Source organism: Gavialis gangeticus, unplaced genomic scaffold (genome assembly GCF_001723915.1).
Source record: "Gavialis gangeticus isolate Ggan-Ray unplaced genomic scaffold, GavGan_comp1, whole genome shotgun sequence".
Taxonomy (NCBI): domain Eukaryota; kingdom Metazoa; phylum Chordata; order Crocodylia; family Gavialidae; genus Gavialis; species Gavialis gangeticus.
In genome coordinates this window covers 56389634-56406029 of record NW_017728992.1, presented here as the reverse complement: position 1 = coordinate 56406029, position 16396 = coordinate 56389634, and the positions used below count along the sequence as shown (strand labels likewise).

The 16396-nt window shown below is 45.6% G+C and overlaps 1 protein-coding gene and 1 long non-coding RNA gene across 4 annotated transcripts in view; both read left to right on the top strand.

The window, feature by feature from the left end:
• TBC1D7 (TBC1 domain family member 7) overlaps positions 1-11194 on the top strand; it is a 42539-nt gene extending 31345 nt beyond the window's left edge. For 2 of the 3 annotated variants that reach the window (XM_019522766.1, XM_019522783.1), the window contains 2 exons: positions 293-422; positions 1413-1643. In XM_019522766.1, coding sequence (XP_019378311.1) covers positions 293-422; positions 1413-1499 — 217 coding nt within the window. In that variant the 3' untranslated portion in view covers positions 1500-1643. Of the gene's footprint in view, positions 1-292; positions 423-1412; positions 1644-10787 lie in introns of those variants that run through there. The other variant, XM_019522776.1, reaches the window with a different exon arrangement.
• A 2730-nt stretch (positions 11195-13924) lies between these two features.
• The window catches only part of LOC109301554, a 3619-nt gene continuing 1147 nt past the window's right edge, over positions 13925-16396 (top strand). The window contains exon 1 of the long non-coding RNA XR_002098559.1: positions 13925-14398. This is a non-coding gene — a long non-coding RNA (uncharacterized LOC109301554). The remainder of the gene's footprint in view (positions 14399-16396) is intronic.

Genomic DNA, 16396 nt, shown 5'->3' with positions numbered 1-16396 from the left:
TCTGGAACCAACTTCCAAGAGAAGTGGTGCTGGCCCCTACCCTGGGGGTCTTTAAGAGGAGGTTAGATGAACACCTTGCTGGGGTCGTTTGACCCCAGTAATCTTTCCTGCCATGGCAGGGGGTCGGACTAGATGATCTACTCAGGTCCCTTCTGACCCTAGAGACTATGAAACTGGAAATCCTTTTTCTTCACTCTGCTTTCCTCAAAACAAAATGTGTGTGGTATGTGAGAAAATACGGTAAAATCAGAAGAGCATTGTTTGGTGACTTCTTGTTACTTTATTTCTCCAGGGTTTGGGATAAAGTTATTAGTGGATCCTGCAAGATTCTTGTTTTTGTTGCTGTGGAGATTTTATTAACCTTCAAAATGAAGATCATGGCCCTAAACAATGCAGAAAAAATCACCCAGTTTCTGGAAAATGTAAGTACACCTTGGATTTTATCAGCAGTGTAAAATATTGTTTGCAAGTGAAAACCTATCATTTACCCCATTTCATTGTGAAATCTGGAATTATGGTATCCCCCACTGCTCTGAGGACTAGCCATGCTGTCAAGATAGGTTGAGTTGAGATTGACTGACATTTTTCCTAAATCAGACCCAGCAAATTCAAATGTTTTTTATATTATCACTAAATAAACATGTATACACTTACATTTTAAATGATAAAACAAAACAAAAAAGTGGCCATCCTAATAGCTTTAGAAGTCACCCAAATGTTAGCATCTTCTTTTAGAAGTTTTTCAGAAAGTTTCCCCCAGATTCGTGGATTCCTATCTAGTCCTTGGGTTTTGGAAATGAATATGCAAGGATTTACTTCAGTGGGGCAGATTGAAGTCACATAGAAGAATCCACAGAAGTTATTGTGGTGAGGAGATCTACTCTACAGTAGTTCCCCTTATTGTCCCACTGGTGGCATTCCCATCTGAGCCAAGGTTTCCATAGATGTCTAGATATGTGCTGGAAATTGCTAGTCTATCTGTGTACCTCTGTATTAGTTTGTGACATACCTATCAAGCTAAGATTTGTTATTTCTCACTACTGAATCCTATTCTATTTGAGGGGCCAAAGGGATCTCTGTGGATATACAAGTGCACCCTCAAAATGGATTAGGATCTTCTGCAAATTCCCAGGAAGGCTAGTTGATTATACAAGCAAGCTGGTAGGCTGTCTGAAGGGAATTTGTGCTTTTCTGAGTCTCATTTGTTATACATGTTTTGTTTTTGTGGAAGATTGACAACCAGGTAAGAATCTGGAGTGAACGGAATGAAACAGAGGTCTTGAGTAATTGGAGAGACTGGGGTTTTTGTTTTTAGCATTTTTAACGTCAACTGGGGCTTTCAAGATTTTACTTAGTCAAATTTAAATTAGTCAATCAATTAATCCCCCTTCCCCTGCCCTGATCTCTTCTAGATTCCACAAGACAACACAGATGCGATTGTGAGCAAAGCTATTGATTTGTGGCACAAACATTGTGGAAACCCAGCGCATTTGGTGTGAGAACTTGCTGAAGTATCTGCAGATTGGGAAAAGATGCCTTTTGAAGGTATTTTCTTTCAAAGTATATAGTATGTGTGGATACCAATTTTCTGTTTTCATTTATCATTCACGATAAATATTCCAATAAAATAACTTGAAAAATTAGTTCACAGTGTGGTGCTTGATGTGTAAATATTTTTCAATAAAAATAGATTTAATGAAGTGTTCTGGTGGGCTGCGATAGTGTCCAGAGTGTTTCTTGGTGAACCAATTGCAGTGTTCGTATTGGATAGTGTCACAACATCATTCTCAGGAAGTAATTTGTGGCACAGCCTCGAACAGATTAGCATGAGCAGGTATACTGAAACATGATGGAAAAACACTTTTGAATACTTTCTTGTATTTGAGGCCGAAGTAGTTACTACTTGACTGTATATATGTGACCGAACAATTTTCCTTTGATGGTACTCCAGACTTTAATCTTTAGGGCAGGTTATGAAAAGGAAAGTTGTCTTTTGAGACTTTTAGCAGCCTAAGGAAATTATTAGGCGTCCTAATGCCACTTTCTTACAGTGAAACATTTATTGAACACAATTTCCATTTACGTTCAAGGAAAAACTCATGTAAGACTAGCCTGACACACTAATATTTACTGGCTTCAGACTGTCTACTGGTATGAAATTAAATACTATGGAACTGCTTTGGAACAGTTGAACATACAGAGAAAAGCAAGTCGCTTTCAAAGACTATGGTTAACAGCTATATAACCTTGAACGTGACTTTACTAGCAGTAGCAGTGCTGTGCTACTTGCCAAAAGTGGTTTCTCTGAGTTATTGGATAGAAATTCTGAAATGCAGAGATAAAAGCACCAAAAAAATCCCCACTAAAGTGCTTGCTGTGTACAGATGTTGGGAGTGCTGAGTCCAGTTAACACACTGGCACTTCTGGGCATGCACTGGTCTTGGTGCAGGAGCTCACCGAGTTTAAAATAAAGTGCTGTTTGTTTGCTTGGTTTTTTTTTCCCATTTCTGCAAGGAGCCTTTGTGACAGAAGCTTGAGGGCACTGGAGGATATCGTGTTGATCCTGATTGAAATGCTTCATCACAATTAGAAGCATTTTTTTACTACTGTCTTCCTAGCCATCAAAGCTATCTTTTATCTTTTTGGACTTGATCCTGAATATAGTGGGAAGCACCTCCTAGCCCCTCTACTCAGTGGAAATTGAAAATGGTATGCATTTCCCAAGAGGAGGCATTTTGCCTGCTCAAGTTGCATATCTATGTGTGCAAATGATAAACAGACCTTTTCCACTTCTAACAGTGGTCATGCTAACGACAATAAATCTTATTGGATGAAGAAACTCTGGGGATAAATATATAAATTTGAAGTTAAGAACAAAACTGTACTGGATTATGGATGTTTGCCTACAAAAAAACTGTCTGATTTAAATTAAAAATAACACTTGTACAGCGGCAGACAGCTAATCTACACCTCTTGAAAATTCCTAATTTGGAAACACTTAAAATCACTTTTTTTTCCTGACATGTTTTACTTTCTAGCTTTTATAAGTAACCCTTAAGATTACTCTAACTGAACAAGAGAAGGGAGGTAGGGAAGTGGAGCATCACAAGCAGGTCTAGGGAAATGATAATTCCCCTTTATGTGGCATTCGTGAGGCTGCAGATGGAGTACTGTGTCCAGTTTTGGGTGCCACACTTCAAGAGGGATGTGGATAACCTTGAGAGGGTTCAGAGAAGGGCTGCTTATATGGTTGAGGCCCCTGTGAAGACAGACTGAGGGATCTGAATCTCTTCAGCCTCCACAAGAGAAGGCTCAGATGCCATCTTGTGGCTGCCTACAGGCTGGAGTATTGCGTCCAGTTTTGGGCTCCACAATTCAAAAAGGATGTGGAGAAGCTTGAGAGGGTGCAGAGAAGAGCTACGTGCATGATCAGAGGTCAGGAAAACAGACCTTATGATGACAGGCTGAGAGCCATGGGGCTCTTTAGCCTGGAAAAGCGCAGGCTCAGGGGTGATCTGATGGCCACCTATAAGTTTATCAGGGGTGACCACCAGGATCTGGGGGAACATTTGTTCACCAGAGCGCCCCAAGGGATGACGAGGTCGAATGGTCATAAACTACTGCAAGACAGTTTCAGGCTGGACATAAGGAAGAATTTCTTTACTGTCCCAGCCCCCAAAGTATGGAACAGCCTGCCATCGGAGGTGGTTCAAGCACCTACATTGAATACCTTCAAGAGCAAATTGGATGCTTATCTTGCTGGGATCCTATGACCCCAGCTGACTTCCTGCCCTTTGGGAGGGGGCTGGACTCGATCTTGCGAGGTCCCTTCCAGCCCAAATGTCTATGAAATCTATGAAATTCATCAGGGGGACCAGTAGAGAATAGGGGACACTTTGCCAGAGCACCCCTTGGGGTTACCAGAAATAATGGCCACAAACTGAAGGAGAACAGATTTAGATTGGGCATAAGGAAGAAATTATTTACAGTAAGGGTCACCAAAATACAGAATGGGCTCCCAAAGGAGGTGGTGCTCTCCCCTACCCTGGAGATGTTTAAGAGGAGATTAGACAGGCATTTGGCTGGGGTTACCTAACCCCCCCAGTGCTCTCCTGCCTGGAGCAGGGAGTCAGACCTGATGATCTACCAGATCCCTTCCGACTCTAGAAATCTATGTATCTATGAAAACAAGGCAGTTACCACTTTTCCATTGTGCAGCTGGCACTTCGTGCAATCCATTTCACTGTTTCCCTTTATAGGCATTTATCCTAAAATGTTTTATGTGGGTGTTTCACATAGCACCAAAGGAGAGAAAATTAGTGGAATAGAAAATGTGATTTATAAAACCCTCATGTATCGACAAAGGAGTCTCAGGAACCAGAGCAGTACCTGACACATTACATTCATTCTTTTTTTCTTTTGAAAAGGTGATTAGATCCCTCTCTTGTACCTTTTCATTTTTCTTTTTAAATATTCGTACCTGTAAATGTTGGAAGGTAAAAGACTGTAGAGTCAAGGTTCTAGCTTGGTTTTTGATCTCGTAAAAAGGTTTGGGCCTTACTTGCACTGTTGCTTGCAGTACATGAGGCAGAACGAACAGAAAAAGATTGATTTAGTTGTGGCTGAATGCTGACTGCATGGGATCCTGACTGAAGTTTAACACTATAGCTCTGACCCTGAAGGATGAACTCCATCCCTTCCCTCCTTAAGGCTGGCAGAGGGGGAAGCATGGCAGCCATCTTAGAGCAGTATCTCCCTGCTTCTATTCCAGTGAAGAAAAATCAGCTTCCCCACTTAAGACATGCTCTCCAATTTTGGAGGGCTGATTTTTGCAAACGTGAGTAAATGTAGTGAAATGCTTCTGGCTCCCAAGGAGAGTGAAGTCCCCTTTTAGCCTCTGTGAGAAAAGGCCTTCGCTTCCTATTTTACAATCTTTTTTGTGTAGATCTTATGAAAAACCCAATAGGAGGCTTCATGGAAAATATGACACTGGTCACAATCCCATGCACGCGTCACACCTTTGTTTAAAAAATCTAGCTCTAACATTTTCTTCCCTCCTGTGGTTTACATAACACTAAACCTTTATATCAAAATTTGACTCCAATGACACTTGCACATTTCTCAAAGGCAAAACAACTTGTGGAAAGCTTGTGGAAGTCCTAATGTAAGTGTACCTTATTCATTTAAAAGAAAAATGTAATGTTAGGCATGTCTGAGAAATTCCTCTTAGGTGGGATCTCTTCTCTTCAGTGAAAGGAAAAAAAAAAACAGTCCAGTGGAGTAACAAATGGACTGTGGGTGAAGCTTTCCATCTTTGCTGTATATTGCCGATTCATAACCAGTGTAGGTTTGTAGCAGTTGAAAACCGTTACCTTTACAGTTGATGCTTCTTTGCAGTCACAGTCACTAAGAGCCAGAGACCTTTTTACCAGCAACATTTCCCTGGCAATATTTTACACACCATGTATTCAGATGACGTGCCCTGTAATAGCAACAACCACTTAATAGCAACATAGCTCCGAAGTACTAGCATGCTGCTACTATAAGTGTCGACTATAATGATTATTTGGTTTGTGTGAAGCGTATTTGGTCTCATTCCAGTTTTCATGGGGAAAGTGACCCTATATAAAATCAATTAATGAATAAAGAGGAGTCCAGCAATGAAATGCCTTGGACCCGGGGTCCTAATGCCTTCAGCCCTGTGGGCTGTATGAGCATCCTTGAGATGGGTCAGGCCTGGTCTGCCCAATAGACCCCTGTGGAGTAGCCACGGTCCCTGCTTTGGCCCCAGAGGGCTATGTGCACAGCAAGCCCTGGGACCCACTGGTCTAGCATGTAGCACAGGGCTGGTAGGGGTGCGTACTCTGTGCAGTACCTTGCTGGCCAGCCAGTGTGCTGTGGGTTGGGCACACACGCTGCATGTAGTGTGTGCCCCATGTTGGTGCTCTGTATCGTGTGCTGGACATGTGACTGGCCCAGCCCTGCACACTGGGCAGCATATGTCGGCCCTAGGGCTTGCTGTGTATACAGCCTCCTGGTGCTGGCATGGGGCATATGGTACTGGTAGTGTGTGGGCTGCACCTGGTGCTGCATACAGCATGGGGTCTGGGATGGGGGCTGCATGTGGTGCCCAGGACTGACCCCCTGTCCTGCAAGCACACTGTATGTAGCATGCTGATGCAGCATGGCGTTGGTCTAGCCATCTACGAGCTGGATCAAATGGCTCCATGGGCCAAGGCTGGCCCTCAGATCATATGTTTGACACCCCTGCCTAAGATACTCTGAGCTTCTCTTGGCTGCTTACAGATGAAGTGACGAGGGATATATTTACAATTGGATAATAAGTTATTTCAAACTGTTTTGCCTGACATGCATATGAGAAGGGCTTTGAACCCAGTGTAGACAGGAAAATCATATTTAAATTTGGATTACCTGGTTGCGCTTAGCTCAAGACGAGGCCTAGGGTTAATACATACTTGTAAACACTAGGTGGAAAGCCCAACTTTGCCTGGTAGTGCAGCATTGATGTGCCCAAACTAGTTTTAAATTAGCCAGGTCCAATCTAGTAGCAGTCTAGGTGCTTGACACAGGTGGCAAAATGTGCCTGGAAAGCAGATTAAAGTATTCTGTGCTGTGTGCTGTGATGCTGTGGCTAGATTGCTCCTGGTACCTAGCAACAGGGGATGGATCTGGGGGCCATGGTGGTGCAGTTGCACCCCATTTTGATTCCTCCTCCCAGTAGTGTAAGTAAGGGCAGGTGCCTGAGACATTAGCCTTCGGTGCTCAGTATAGGTAGGTCTCAGGGCGGAGGCAGAGGGACTCAAGGCTCTGGTCAACTCCTCACCTACCGTCTCCCTTCATGAGAGATGCTGGTGCTGCTGCTGTTGCTGTGAGGGGAGGTATGGAGGGCTTTGGCCAGCAACCCTCCCCTGGCTGTGCAGCTACTACTGAACTTAAAAACTTTGGATCTTCATTTGCAATGGTTGCAGAGCCAGGGGAGGGTTAACTTATCAGTTGACTGTAGCAACATCCTGCTCTGCCCCTCTCTGCCCAAGTTTCCATTCCAGTGCCCCAAGGTACAAACCATGTCAGGTACAAATCTGCTGCCCAGGGTGCAAATTCTGCCTGCCCTATTGCCAGCTTCCCAATTTTAAACATCCTAGATCTGGTGCCCAACTAGTCTAAAACTTGCTGGTGTGCCTTATATCCATACCATACAGCAACTGCTGCTGTGACTACAGCATAGATCTATCCAAATGCTGTCTTTACTTGAATCCAAGAAGAGTTTTTTTCCCCTCTCTGATCAACATAGGGGAAATATCCTTGTCTTAGGGTGCGTCTACACATGTATTTAAGCATGACTAAATGTATGTACATTAAGCATTTTTTGGCAGGTGTCTACACATGCAAGGATTTGGGACTAAAGTTAGTGCACTTGGTACTGAAGTTAGTCCCAAGTCCCTGCAGCCCTGCCATGTCTAGTGGCTGGGCAGACCCAACAATAAAGTTAGTGCTGAGTCATGTCTACAAGTGCATTAATGTGCTTTAATTAATGTCATGCTAATTTGATACCTGCATTTGTAGGTATCAAATTTAGGTTTGATTAGCTTAATTTCACCATTTTAATGTGCATTAAGGGTATGCAAGTGTAGACACATGCCTGTTATGCACATTAAATTAGGCTAATGTGCATTAACACATCGCACGTAGATGCACCCTTTGAGTCGAGCAGTGCCCTGGGGCAGGCAGCAGCTCAGCTCCAGCTTGGCCCTGGACCCAAGGCTAAAGGTGGAGTTGATTTGCTGCCTGCCTGGGCTGGGGGTGACTTGTGCAGCAGGGGAGGAGGCATATGGCAAGGGGAGTGAAGATGTGGTGGGGCATGCGGGGGGCACCTGCTGCATGCGGCTTGGCACAGGTTGGGGTCTGGCCTCTCGCTCTCTGTTGCTACTTTCCTCGCCGTAGTGGTGGAAGGTTGAATTTAAGAGGATGCTCTAATAAATACTCCAATACTTCAAAAGGACAATAAGAAGTCTTTAGTTATGTAGGCAGTAGAAGGGAAATAAATGAAAGTGTGGGACCCTGCTTAACACCTTGGGACAGCTGGTAACTGACATTCAGGAAAAAACTGAACTGCTGAATACCCACTTTGCTTCAGTATTTCACCGGAGCATGGGGAAAGTCAAGCTAGATAAAGCTCATAGAGGGCATGCTGGGAGTGACAGCCTCCCCACTGTGGATGCTGAGCGGGTGCAATACCAACTAGAAAAGCTAGATGTTTATCAGTGAGCGGGACCAGATGGACTTCATCCGAGAGTGCTGAAGGAGCTGGCTGAGGTCATTGTGGGACCCCTGGCAAAACGCTTTCAGAATTTGTGGTTCACAGGTGAAATCCCTGAGGATTGGAAGAGGGCCAGCATTGTGCCCATCTTTAAGAAGGGGAAGAGGGAGGACCCAGGTAACTATAGGCCAATCAACCTAACCTTTATTTCAGGGAAAATCCTGGAAAAGCTCATTAAAGAATCTGTGCGCAATACACTTGCCGAAGGTCAGATTCTGAATGACAGCCAGCATGGCTTTGTTGCAGGTAAGTCTTGTTTTACTAATCTTATCTCTTTCTACGACCAGGTCTCTTGCCACTTGGATGAGGTAGATGTTGTATACTTAGATTTCCAAAAGGCTTTTGATCTAGTATCCCACGATATCCTTGTGGGAAAACTGGAAGATTGTGGGCTCAGCTGCTCGATTGTTCAGTGGGTGGGAAACTGGCTACAGGGTAGGACCCAGAGAGTTCTCATGAATGCATCTGTGTTGTCTTGGTGTGAAGTGGCCAGTGGTATCCCTCAGGGGTCCGTGCTTGGACCGGTGCTTTTCAACATCTTTATCAATGATTTGGATGGGGGAGTGAAAAGCTCACTGGCCAAGTTCGTGGATGACACCAAATTATGGGGCAGTGTGGCCACACCAGAAGATCAGTTGCTGATACAGGCAGACCTGGACAGGCTAGAGTTGGGCGGACTGGAACCGGATGAAGTTTAACACTTCCAAGTGTATGGTGCTCCACCTGGGGACAAATAACCCTCAACACACATACAGGCTCAGAGGTGACAGCCTGCCCTGCACCATAACTGAAAGGGACCTAGGGGTAATGACTGACCACTGTACAAACATGAGCTGTCAGTGCGATGCGGTGGCCAGCAGGGCAAACAACACGTTGACATTCATCAACTGATGCATCTCGTGTAAACAGAAGTGATACTCTCGCTGTACTTGGCACTGGTAAGACTGCAGCTGGAGTACTGCGTCTAGTTCTGGGTGCTGCACTTCAATAAGGACGTGAAAAAACTTGAGAGGGTCCAGAAAAGAGCCACTCATATGATCAGGGACTTGCAAGGCAAACCATACAAGGAGAGGTTGAGGAACCTGGGCCTCTTTAGCCTAAAGAGAAGGTTGAGAGGGGACTTGATAACAGCTTACCGCTATATCAGAGGAGTGCATCAGGAGCTCAATGAACAACTGTTCACTAGGGCACCCCTGGGGAAGACCAGGACCAATGGATATAAACTCCTGGAAGGCCGCTTCAGGCTTAATACCAGGAAAAACTCCTTCACAGTCAGGGTGTCCAGACTGTGGAATAAACCCCCTCTAGAGGTGGTGCAGTTTCTTACCCTGGAGGTGTTTAAGAGGAGACTGGACAGTCACCTTGCTGGGGTCACATAATCCCAGTTGTCTTCCTGCCTGGAGTGACGGGGCTGGACCCGATGATCTGCGAGTTTCCTCCCAGCCCCTAATGATCCAGGAATCTATGAATTAAGTTCTATACATGAAAAATTAAAAAAAAAACAAAAAAAAAATTTCTATGTATATACTCTAATTGTCAGGGGGAGGGCATCTTAAATTCCAAGTCATCTTGGATTTATGTAAATACAGTAGTTATAAAACATTTTTGGCATGTGGCCTGTTTTTCTAGTCTAGACATGAATTGGAGCACACTAATGGGAAAAGATGCATGTGTTCTGTGGGTAACTAGCAATAAATCCCCCTGTATTTAAATGAAAAAAAATGTTAAATAAGAAAAAGCCCCTAGTACATTGTGAGAGATTATCCAATTAAACTATTTTCCTCTAATTTGTTCAGCTCATTCATCTAGAAGTGTATTGTGTATTCATTATTCAGGATTTGGACTGCAGTTTACTTTATGATTAAAAAACACCGAAAATGTGTTTAGTGTATTTGGTCCTGAGAGGGAATCAATAACTTGTATGCTGGGAAGACAGGCTTATCTAATCTTGTTTCATCAGAAATGCCAATTAGGCCATATTGCTTTCAGACTTGAAGGCGAACGTTCTTTAAATCACTACTTAACTGAAGGCACAAAACAAAGCCTTTTTCTAGCAATGTCTAACAACAGGCAGGTCCTAGTGACTGCTGTGACAAGAGATGCATGCAGCTCTGAACTTTTCACATGAACAATGGTAATTTATATAAACATTTTATAAGTCCTAGATGAATCCTCATAGTCTGTCCAGAATGCATTCAAGTGTCACCGTTTAAATGTCAGCTGAAAGTTCATCTGCAGTGTTTCAGTTGCGTGTACAAAGCAGCAGCAGAACTATTTTGTTTAACTATATGCATTATTTATTCAGGGGCAAGTTCATTAGTTAGTTAATCTGCCTCCATGTGAAGCAGGAGCAATTTCTGTTGGAAAATAAATAGTTGATTAGCTCTAGGGTCCTTCCATCATTATCTGGTTAGTGACTTTAATATATGTTTTACTGTATTTATTTTAGAGCTGGAGCCATTTCCAAAATCTGGCCTTGGGGATTGTACTCAGTCTATTATAAAGTTTGTGGACAGATGAAAACTTTTCCACAAAACTGGGAAGCATGAATCAGGTCTGCATCAGCTGTGGCCCAGTGGCTCTATAAAAACATTCATTTTAAAATTTGCATATGTAAAACTCTGACTGAAGTTGCTAGATGAGTATGACTCTGGGGGAAGAATTGGTTCAAAGGACCTGTTTTATTACTGTTATACTGAGGTAATGGAATGATTTTGATGAAGGCAGTGGAATTATGTCTGGTGTACTGGCCAGGCCCCATGTAGCAGGAATATTTTTTTGAAAAAGCAGCACAACTAATCTAGTTTAAAATACCAAGAAAGTTATGGTTTGTGTGTGTCAGACTATGGCCTTATACCCGTGGTCTTAGCTTGTGGCACAGCCACTCATCCTCAGCAGAGCACTGGCGTGGACGCAGGTGGCCAGCACCCTCCAAGTGGGCCCAGCCACATGCCCACTCCCTGCCACTGGAGTGGGCTCATCCCTTCCGATATATAAACCCCTGACCCAGAAAAGGAAGTGTCTGGGTAACAAGGTTCAACCCTGTTCCTAGGCTGCTATACCCTCGGCTTGTTCTGCTACTGGCTTCCCGACAGACTCGCGGGATACCTGACCTGGTTTGCCCATACACCCCAAGTTTGGCCTGACCCTTTGGATACCCGACCCAAATCTGGTTTGATTTTGTGGATGCCTGACCCAGCTAGCTTCTTGACCCCATGTTCTGTGACCTGGATCTCTGACTCAGTTCCTTGGATGGATTGTCCAGCTTCTGGCTTCCCTCAGCACACTCCCCTTGGACCTCAGCTGCTTTTTCTGACTCTGAGGTAAGCCCCAGACCTGGTTGCCTACGACCTGGCATGGCAGTTTTGGTTTGTTTTTTTTTCAAAATGGAACATGCTTTGGAGGTATTAGACATGTCATAAGTCAACTGTTAGGTTAAGCATTTCATTTCAGGACTAAAAGCCATGTTTTTCACACCTGAATGGGTGCATTTCATCATGCCGGCTTTCTGAAGCTCAGAAGTAGCTTGGAAAAGTGTTTTCTTTTTAAAATTTAGTGTTGGCTAGGGTCAGAAGTTACACATTAAGCCAGTTTAAGTGATCAGAAACTGGTTTAAACCTGTAACAGAACAGAAGTTCAGTGCACATACAGCAGTTTCAAAATGGTCAAAGCTACCTTAAGATAAACCTGGCTGAATGTAGTATGAGATGTAACTGATTTAGGTCAAATGAGTTTATGGAACTTCTGTCCCAGACCCTGTCCTGGTTCAAGTTAAATCACAGTCCCCCAGTATCCCAGGATGCTTTGCAGCTCTGGGCTTGGCTGTGCAGTTTGCATGAGCAGAGCAGGGCTGGGCCCACCCCTCTGCTCTCGAGCCAGAGCAGTGCGGGCTGGCTGACAAGGGAGTGGGGGGTGGGAAACCTGGCTGGAGATGCAGCCCGGTTTGCCTGGCATGGGCAGAGCAGCCCCTGCCAGACTCTTCCCAGCTGGAGTGGACAGGGTGGGGGCGTGGGACAGCAGTCTCAGGCCAAGGGGAGGGAGGGGACTTAAACCCCCATGCCTCCCCTCTCTCACCACCACGGGACCCCAGCTGGGAGCTGCTGGCTTTTCCTGCCTGCTTGCTGCTCCAGTGGAAAGGAGCATGGCCAGGCCGTCTGGTTTAAACCCCCCCATCCTGGCCTGCAGGGACCCCAGCCAGGGTGTACCTGGAGGGGGAATGGGGAAGCAGCCCTTGCTAGGTTTGTTCTCGAATGGTGGGGGCGTGGGCAGCCAGTAGCTGAAGCAGCCTCCCTCCACCGCCTCTCCCCCACCTTCCCCTTTTGCCTGAAGTGCTTCCTGGGCCACTGGCTGGCCATGCCCTCCACCGCTGGTGGGCGGGGGAGCCAGCAAACCCTAGTTGAGGACTCCAGCTGGTGGGAGAAGGGAGGCAGGAGGGTTAACCCCCCTCCCTCCCCACTCCATTTGCCTGAGGCGCTGCCTGGGTCGCCATCTGGCCATGCCTCTTGCTGCTTGGGGACAAACCTGGCAAGGGCTGCTTCCCCCCTCCCCCTCCAGGCAGACCCTTCCTGGGATCTCTGTAGACCAGGGTGGGGGGTTAAACCCCTTCCCAGTCATACTCAGTGGCCCTCCAGGGCCTGACCACACTCTCCCACCAACTCAGCTTCTCTCCAGCCTTCTGGCCAGTGCCTAAGGGAAGGGAGGGCTCGTTCTAGCGTCCCTTGGCTTCTAGCCTGAGTCATTGCAGGCATGTGGCTGCATTGCCTCAATCAAAAGTGACTGTCTGTTCATTTGCTTCTTGGTTCAACCTATGCAGCTTAGATTAACCTGCAAAGGGTGAATCAATTCAGGCTTGGGCTTTTTCAATGTCTATATTTAGCCTTGGTTTCTCACTTCTCTTTTCTTCCCCTTGAGATGCCTCTATCCCTTGGCCACTTTTGTCTTGCAGTAACTATTTTCCATTCCTCACATCTCTAAGGAGCTATGCCTATAGTTCACCACTGTGGTTGCTCACCTCTCTCAGCTCTTCTCTGCTTCCAGTGCTGCTGGCAGCCTCAGCAACATGCTACCAGGGCTCAGGACAATAAAGGGGCATATTGGGGTTTTGGTGATCACGGGGTGGTAGGATGCGTGAGGAGAATGAGAAAGAGCAGGGCTTGAGCCGAATGGCAATGTGGTGGCAGAGCAGGGGGATCTGTGGTAATGTCTAGGCATCTTGAGAAACAAATGATAGTTGGGGACGGACATGTGGAGAGGGGTGGGGGTGTGGTGTCAAGAAGCAGAGGGAGATCACTGGTAAAGAACCAAGTGACCATTTCAGTCCCCTTGCACAACCACGTTGTTCACCTCTGAAAGAAGGGGCTTCTAGCGCAGGCTTGCCACTCCCTGAGCAAGCTGCTATCGTTTAACATGGTGGGACATTCATCTGTTCAACCAGCTGTACCTAACAGGCCACCAGAACAAACATGTTGGCAGTGCTTGCCACTGACTGGGGTCTGGGTAGTCTAATTTGACAGTCAGACCCATAGTCCAAGGCTGCTAGCCAAAATGCCAGTCTTGTTGTCAAGAGCCAGAACTAGATGCCAGTTCCTTGAAGGTGGAACTGAAATGACAAATAAAGCCAATGCACAAGATTCAGTAAGTCTGAACTCAGTGCGTTTAACTGATAGAACTACAGATTTTTTGCGACTGGGAGGTGATTTTGGTAAAATGTGTGACCTGTCTTGGAGTCACGTGTAGCAGAGAGGGATAGTTGGTAATAACAGGATCCACAAAAAGACTTCGGTGCTGCAGTGCTCTGTGCTTGGGTGCTCTCTCAGCTTGTGTTGCACTTGCCTTGACTAATTAACATCTTCGTTGTTGCCAACAGTCCCTTGATACCAGGATGACATTCTTCCAGATGATATGGAAGTCATCAGTGAGTCTGGAGACAACTGAAGAGGCCAATCCAAGATCTGCATGTTTCACATGGCATACAGTTGTAGAAGGAAGGAGTGGATCCTGGTGATGTTGGGTCACAGAGCTTTCCTCTTATCATTCTGGCCTAGTTGCCTCCATGGTGAGGTGAGTTTGCTCAAAATGGCCGATGCTTTGTCATACTTCACAGTGCCATTGGGGAAGATTCAGTGCTCGAGTCTTCCAGGTATTCATGTTCATATCACATTCACTTTGCCTGGAGTAATTAATGAGTCATTGGGCTAAAGAGATGAAGGAGGAGCCATCATCTTCTACCCTTGCTGCTAGTGGTGAATGTGTTTAGTGAGAAGCAGTTTGCCCCAGTTCTCCCATGACTCTGGCAGGTGAGCTAACCAGTGAGCCAACTAACTCCATCTGGTAGCTGGATTCTGAGGGACCAGATCAGCTTGGGTTTGGTGAATAATGTTATCATACCCCATTTTCCTTTAAAGCACAAGTGATCCTATTAGCTCCTACCATCCTGTTAGAGTTCTGTGGTTGGAGCAGTTACCCAGGATGGAGATGATTTCTTTCCAGTTGATGGGACACCTGTACTTCTTACCTCCTAGAAATGTTCTTTAATTACTAGACAGTTCTGGGAGAGGAGAGGGTCATGCATGCCCACTCCCTCCTGTTGAAGCCATTGTACTTTGCACGTGAGAGACAGAGAGAGACAGTATGCACACATGACATGTGAGTTTGGATCTGGGGACATTTATGTGAAATGGGGTAGCTTTGCCTCTAATCCATGTTCCACAAACACTTTCAATATTTAGTCAATGACTCTTTATTGTAAAATGTCACCTTGGGCTACTGCCAGCTCTTTGTTTATAGGTACTCCCTTTGAATGGAGCATCTCAAAGATTAACTACCCCAGGATTAGCCAGGCTGTGGTGGCCGAGTGGTTGAGGGATTCTTGCTGTGGCTCCAGAAACACAAGTTCATGCCCTGCTTGGGACTCAAGCCAAAGACTTCCTCACAATCAACCCAGCTGGAAATAAGTGCCTGGCCATTTAGCATGGGTACTCAAAAGTAGCTTGAAGTAATTCTGGTCACATTATTCCCTTTGCCGTTGGCTAAGAAACCTGTGCACCTGAAGCACATCAGCCCAACAGGCTGGGAAGCTTTGGATTACTTTTGACTGATTTTGCCTAATGTTAGCCCTTTGTTACCTCCTGTGAAGGTGAGAAAATACTAAAGAGTTTCCGGCATCAGTCAGAATCCATAAGCTGAACACAGACAGATGCTACCTTGCATTCTGCCAGGTAGATGGCACTGGCCTGCTTCTCAAGGAGCTCCCAGCAGTAATTACATGCCCTGCTGAGACAGAGCACCTGCTATCATTTCACACAGTCAGCAAAGCAATCCCAATGATCATACAAACATGATATACTAGCTATCATTCCTCCCCTGGGAAGGGCACAGTGGGGCAGAGTTTATGAGCCTCTCCTCCCCACCCGTTCCTATCTGATAAATTGGGGCCATGAGCTTGCATTTAGAGCTGTTGGATCCAGTCCTGGCACTTTGCCATCTTAACTCTGGTGTTAACACTGGTTCCTCATTCTCTGATAATACATCAAAAGGAAGATTGCCCTCCCCTGCCCTTTTTCTTGTAGCTTACAGCGCCCTGGCTCATGTCCAAATTGACACTGGCAACAGTTAAGACCAATGGGGCTCCTCTTAGGGATTTTTTTTTTTTTAACTCACTGATGCCCCATCACCACCACATAGGTAGGTGGCACCACCTGGGCCTGGATCAAGGTGTAGACAAGACCTGTAGTCTTTCCAAGCAAGTAGAAGTTTCCCCTTTGTGTTGTACCCTGGACCTCAGTTCTTGTTTCTTAATATGATGTGCAAGGCTGTAATAAAATTCAGGATTGTGTGTGTGTGTGCGCGTGTGTGCATGTGCGCTGGGCTGGGGTTCTGCTTCCTTCTCCCAGGTTTAATGCTGTCTTTTACACTTGAAAAAGCTGACTGTTAAATTCATAAAGACACCAGAGACGCAATAAGCTGAAGCTTGACTTTGTACGTCACCTCAGTGAGCTCGTGCCTCCCAAGGCAGGGGAGTTGTGGGTTCTTGCAGGGATGGATCAGTTGTGGGGGGTT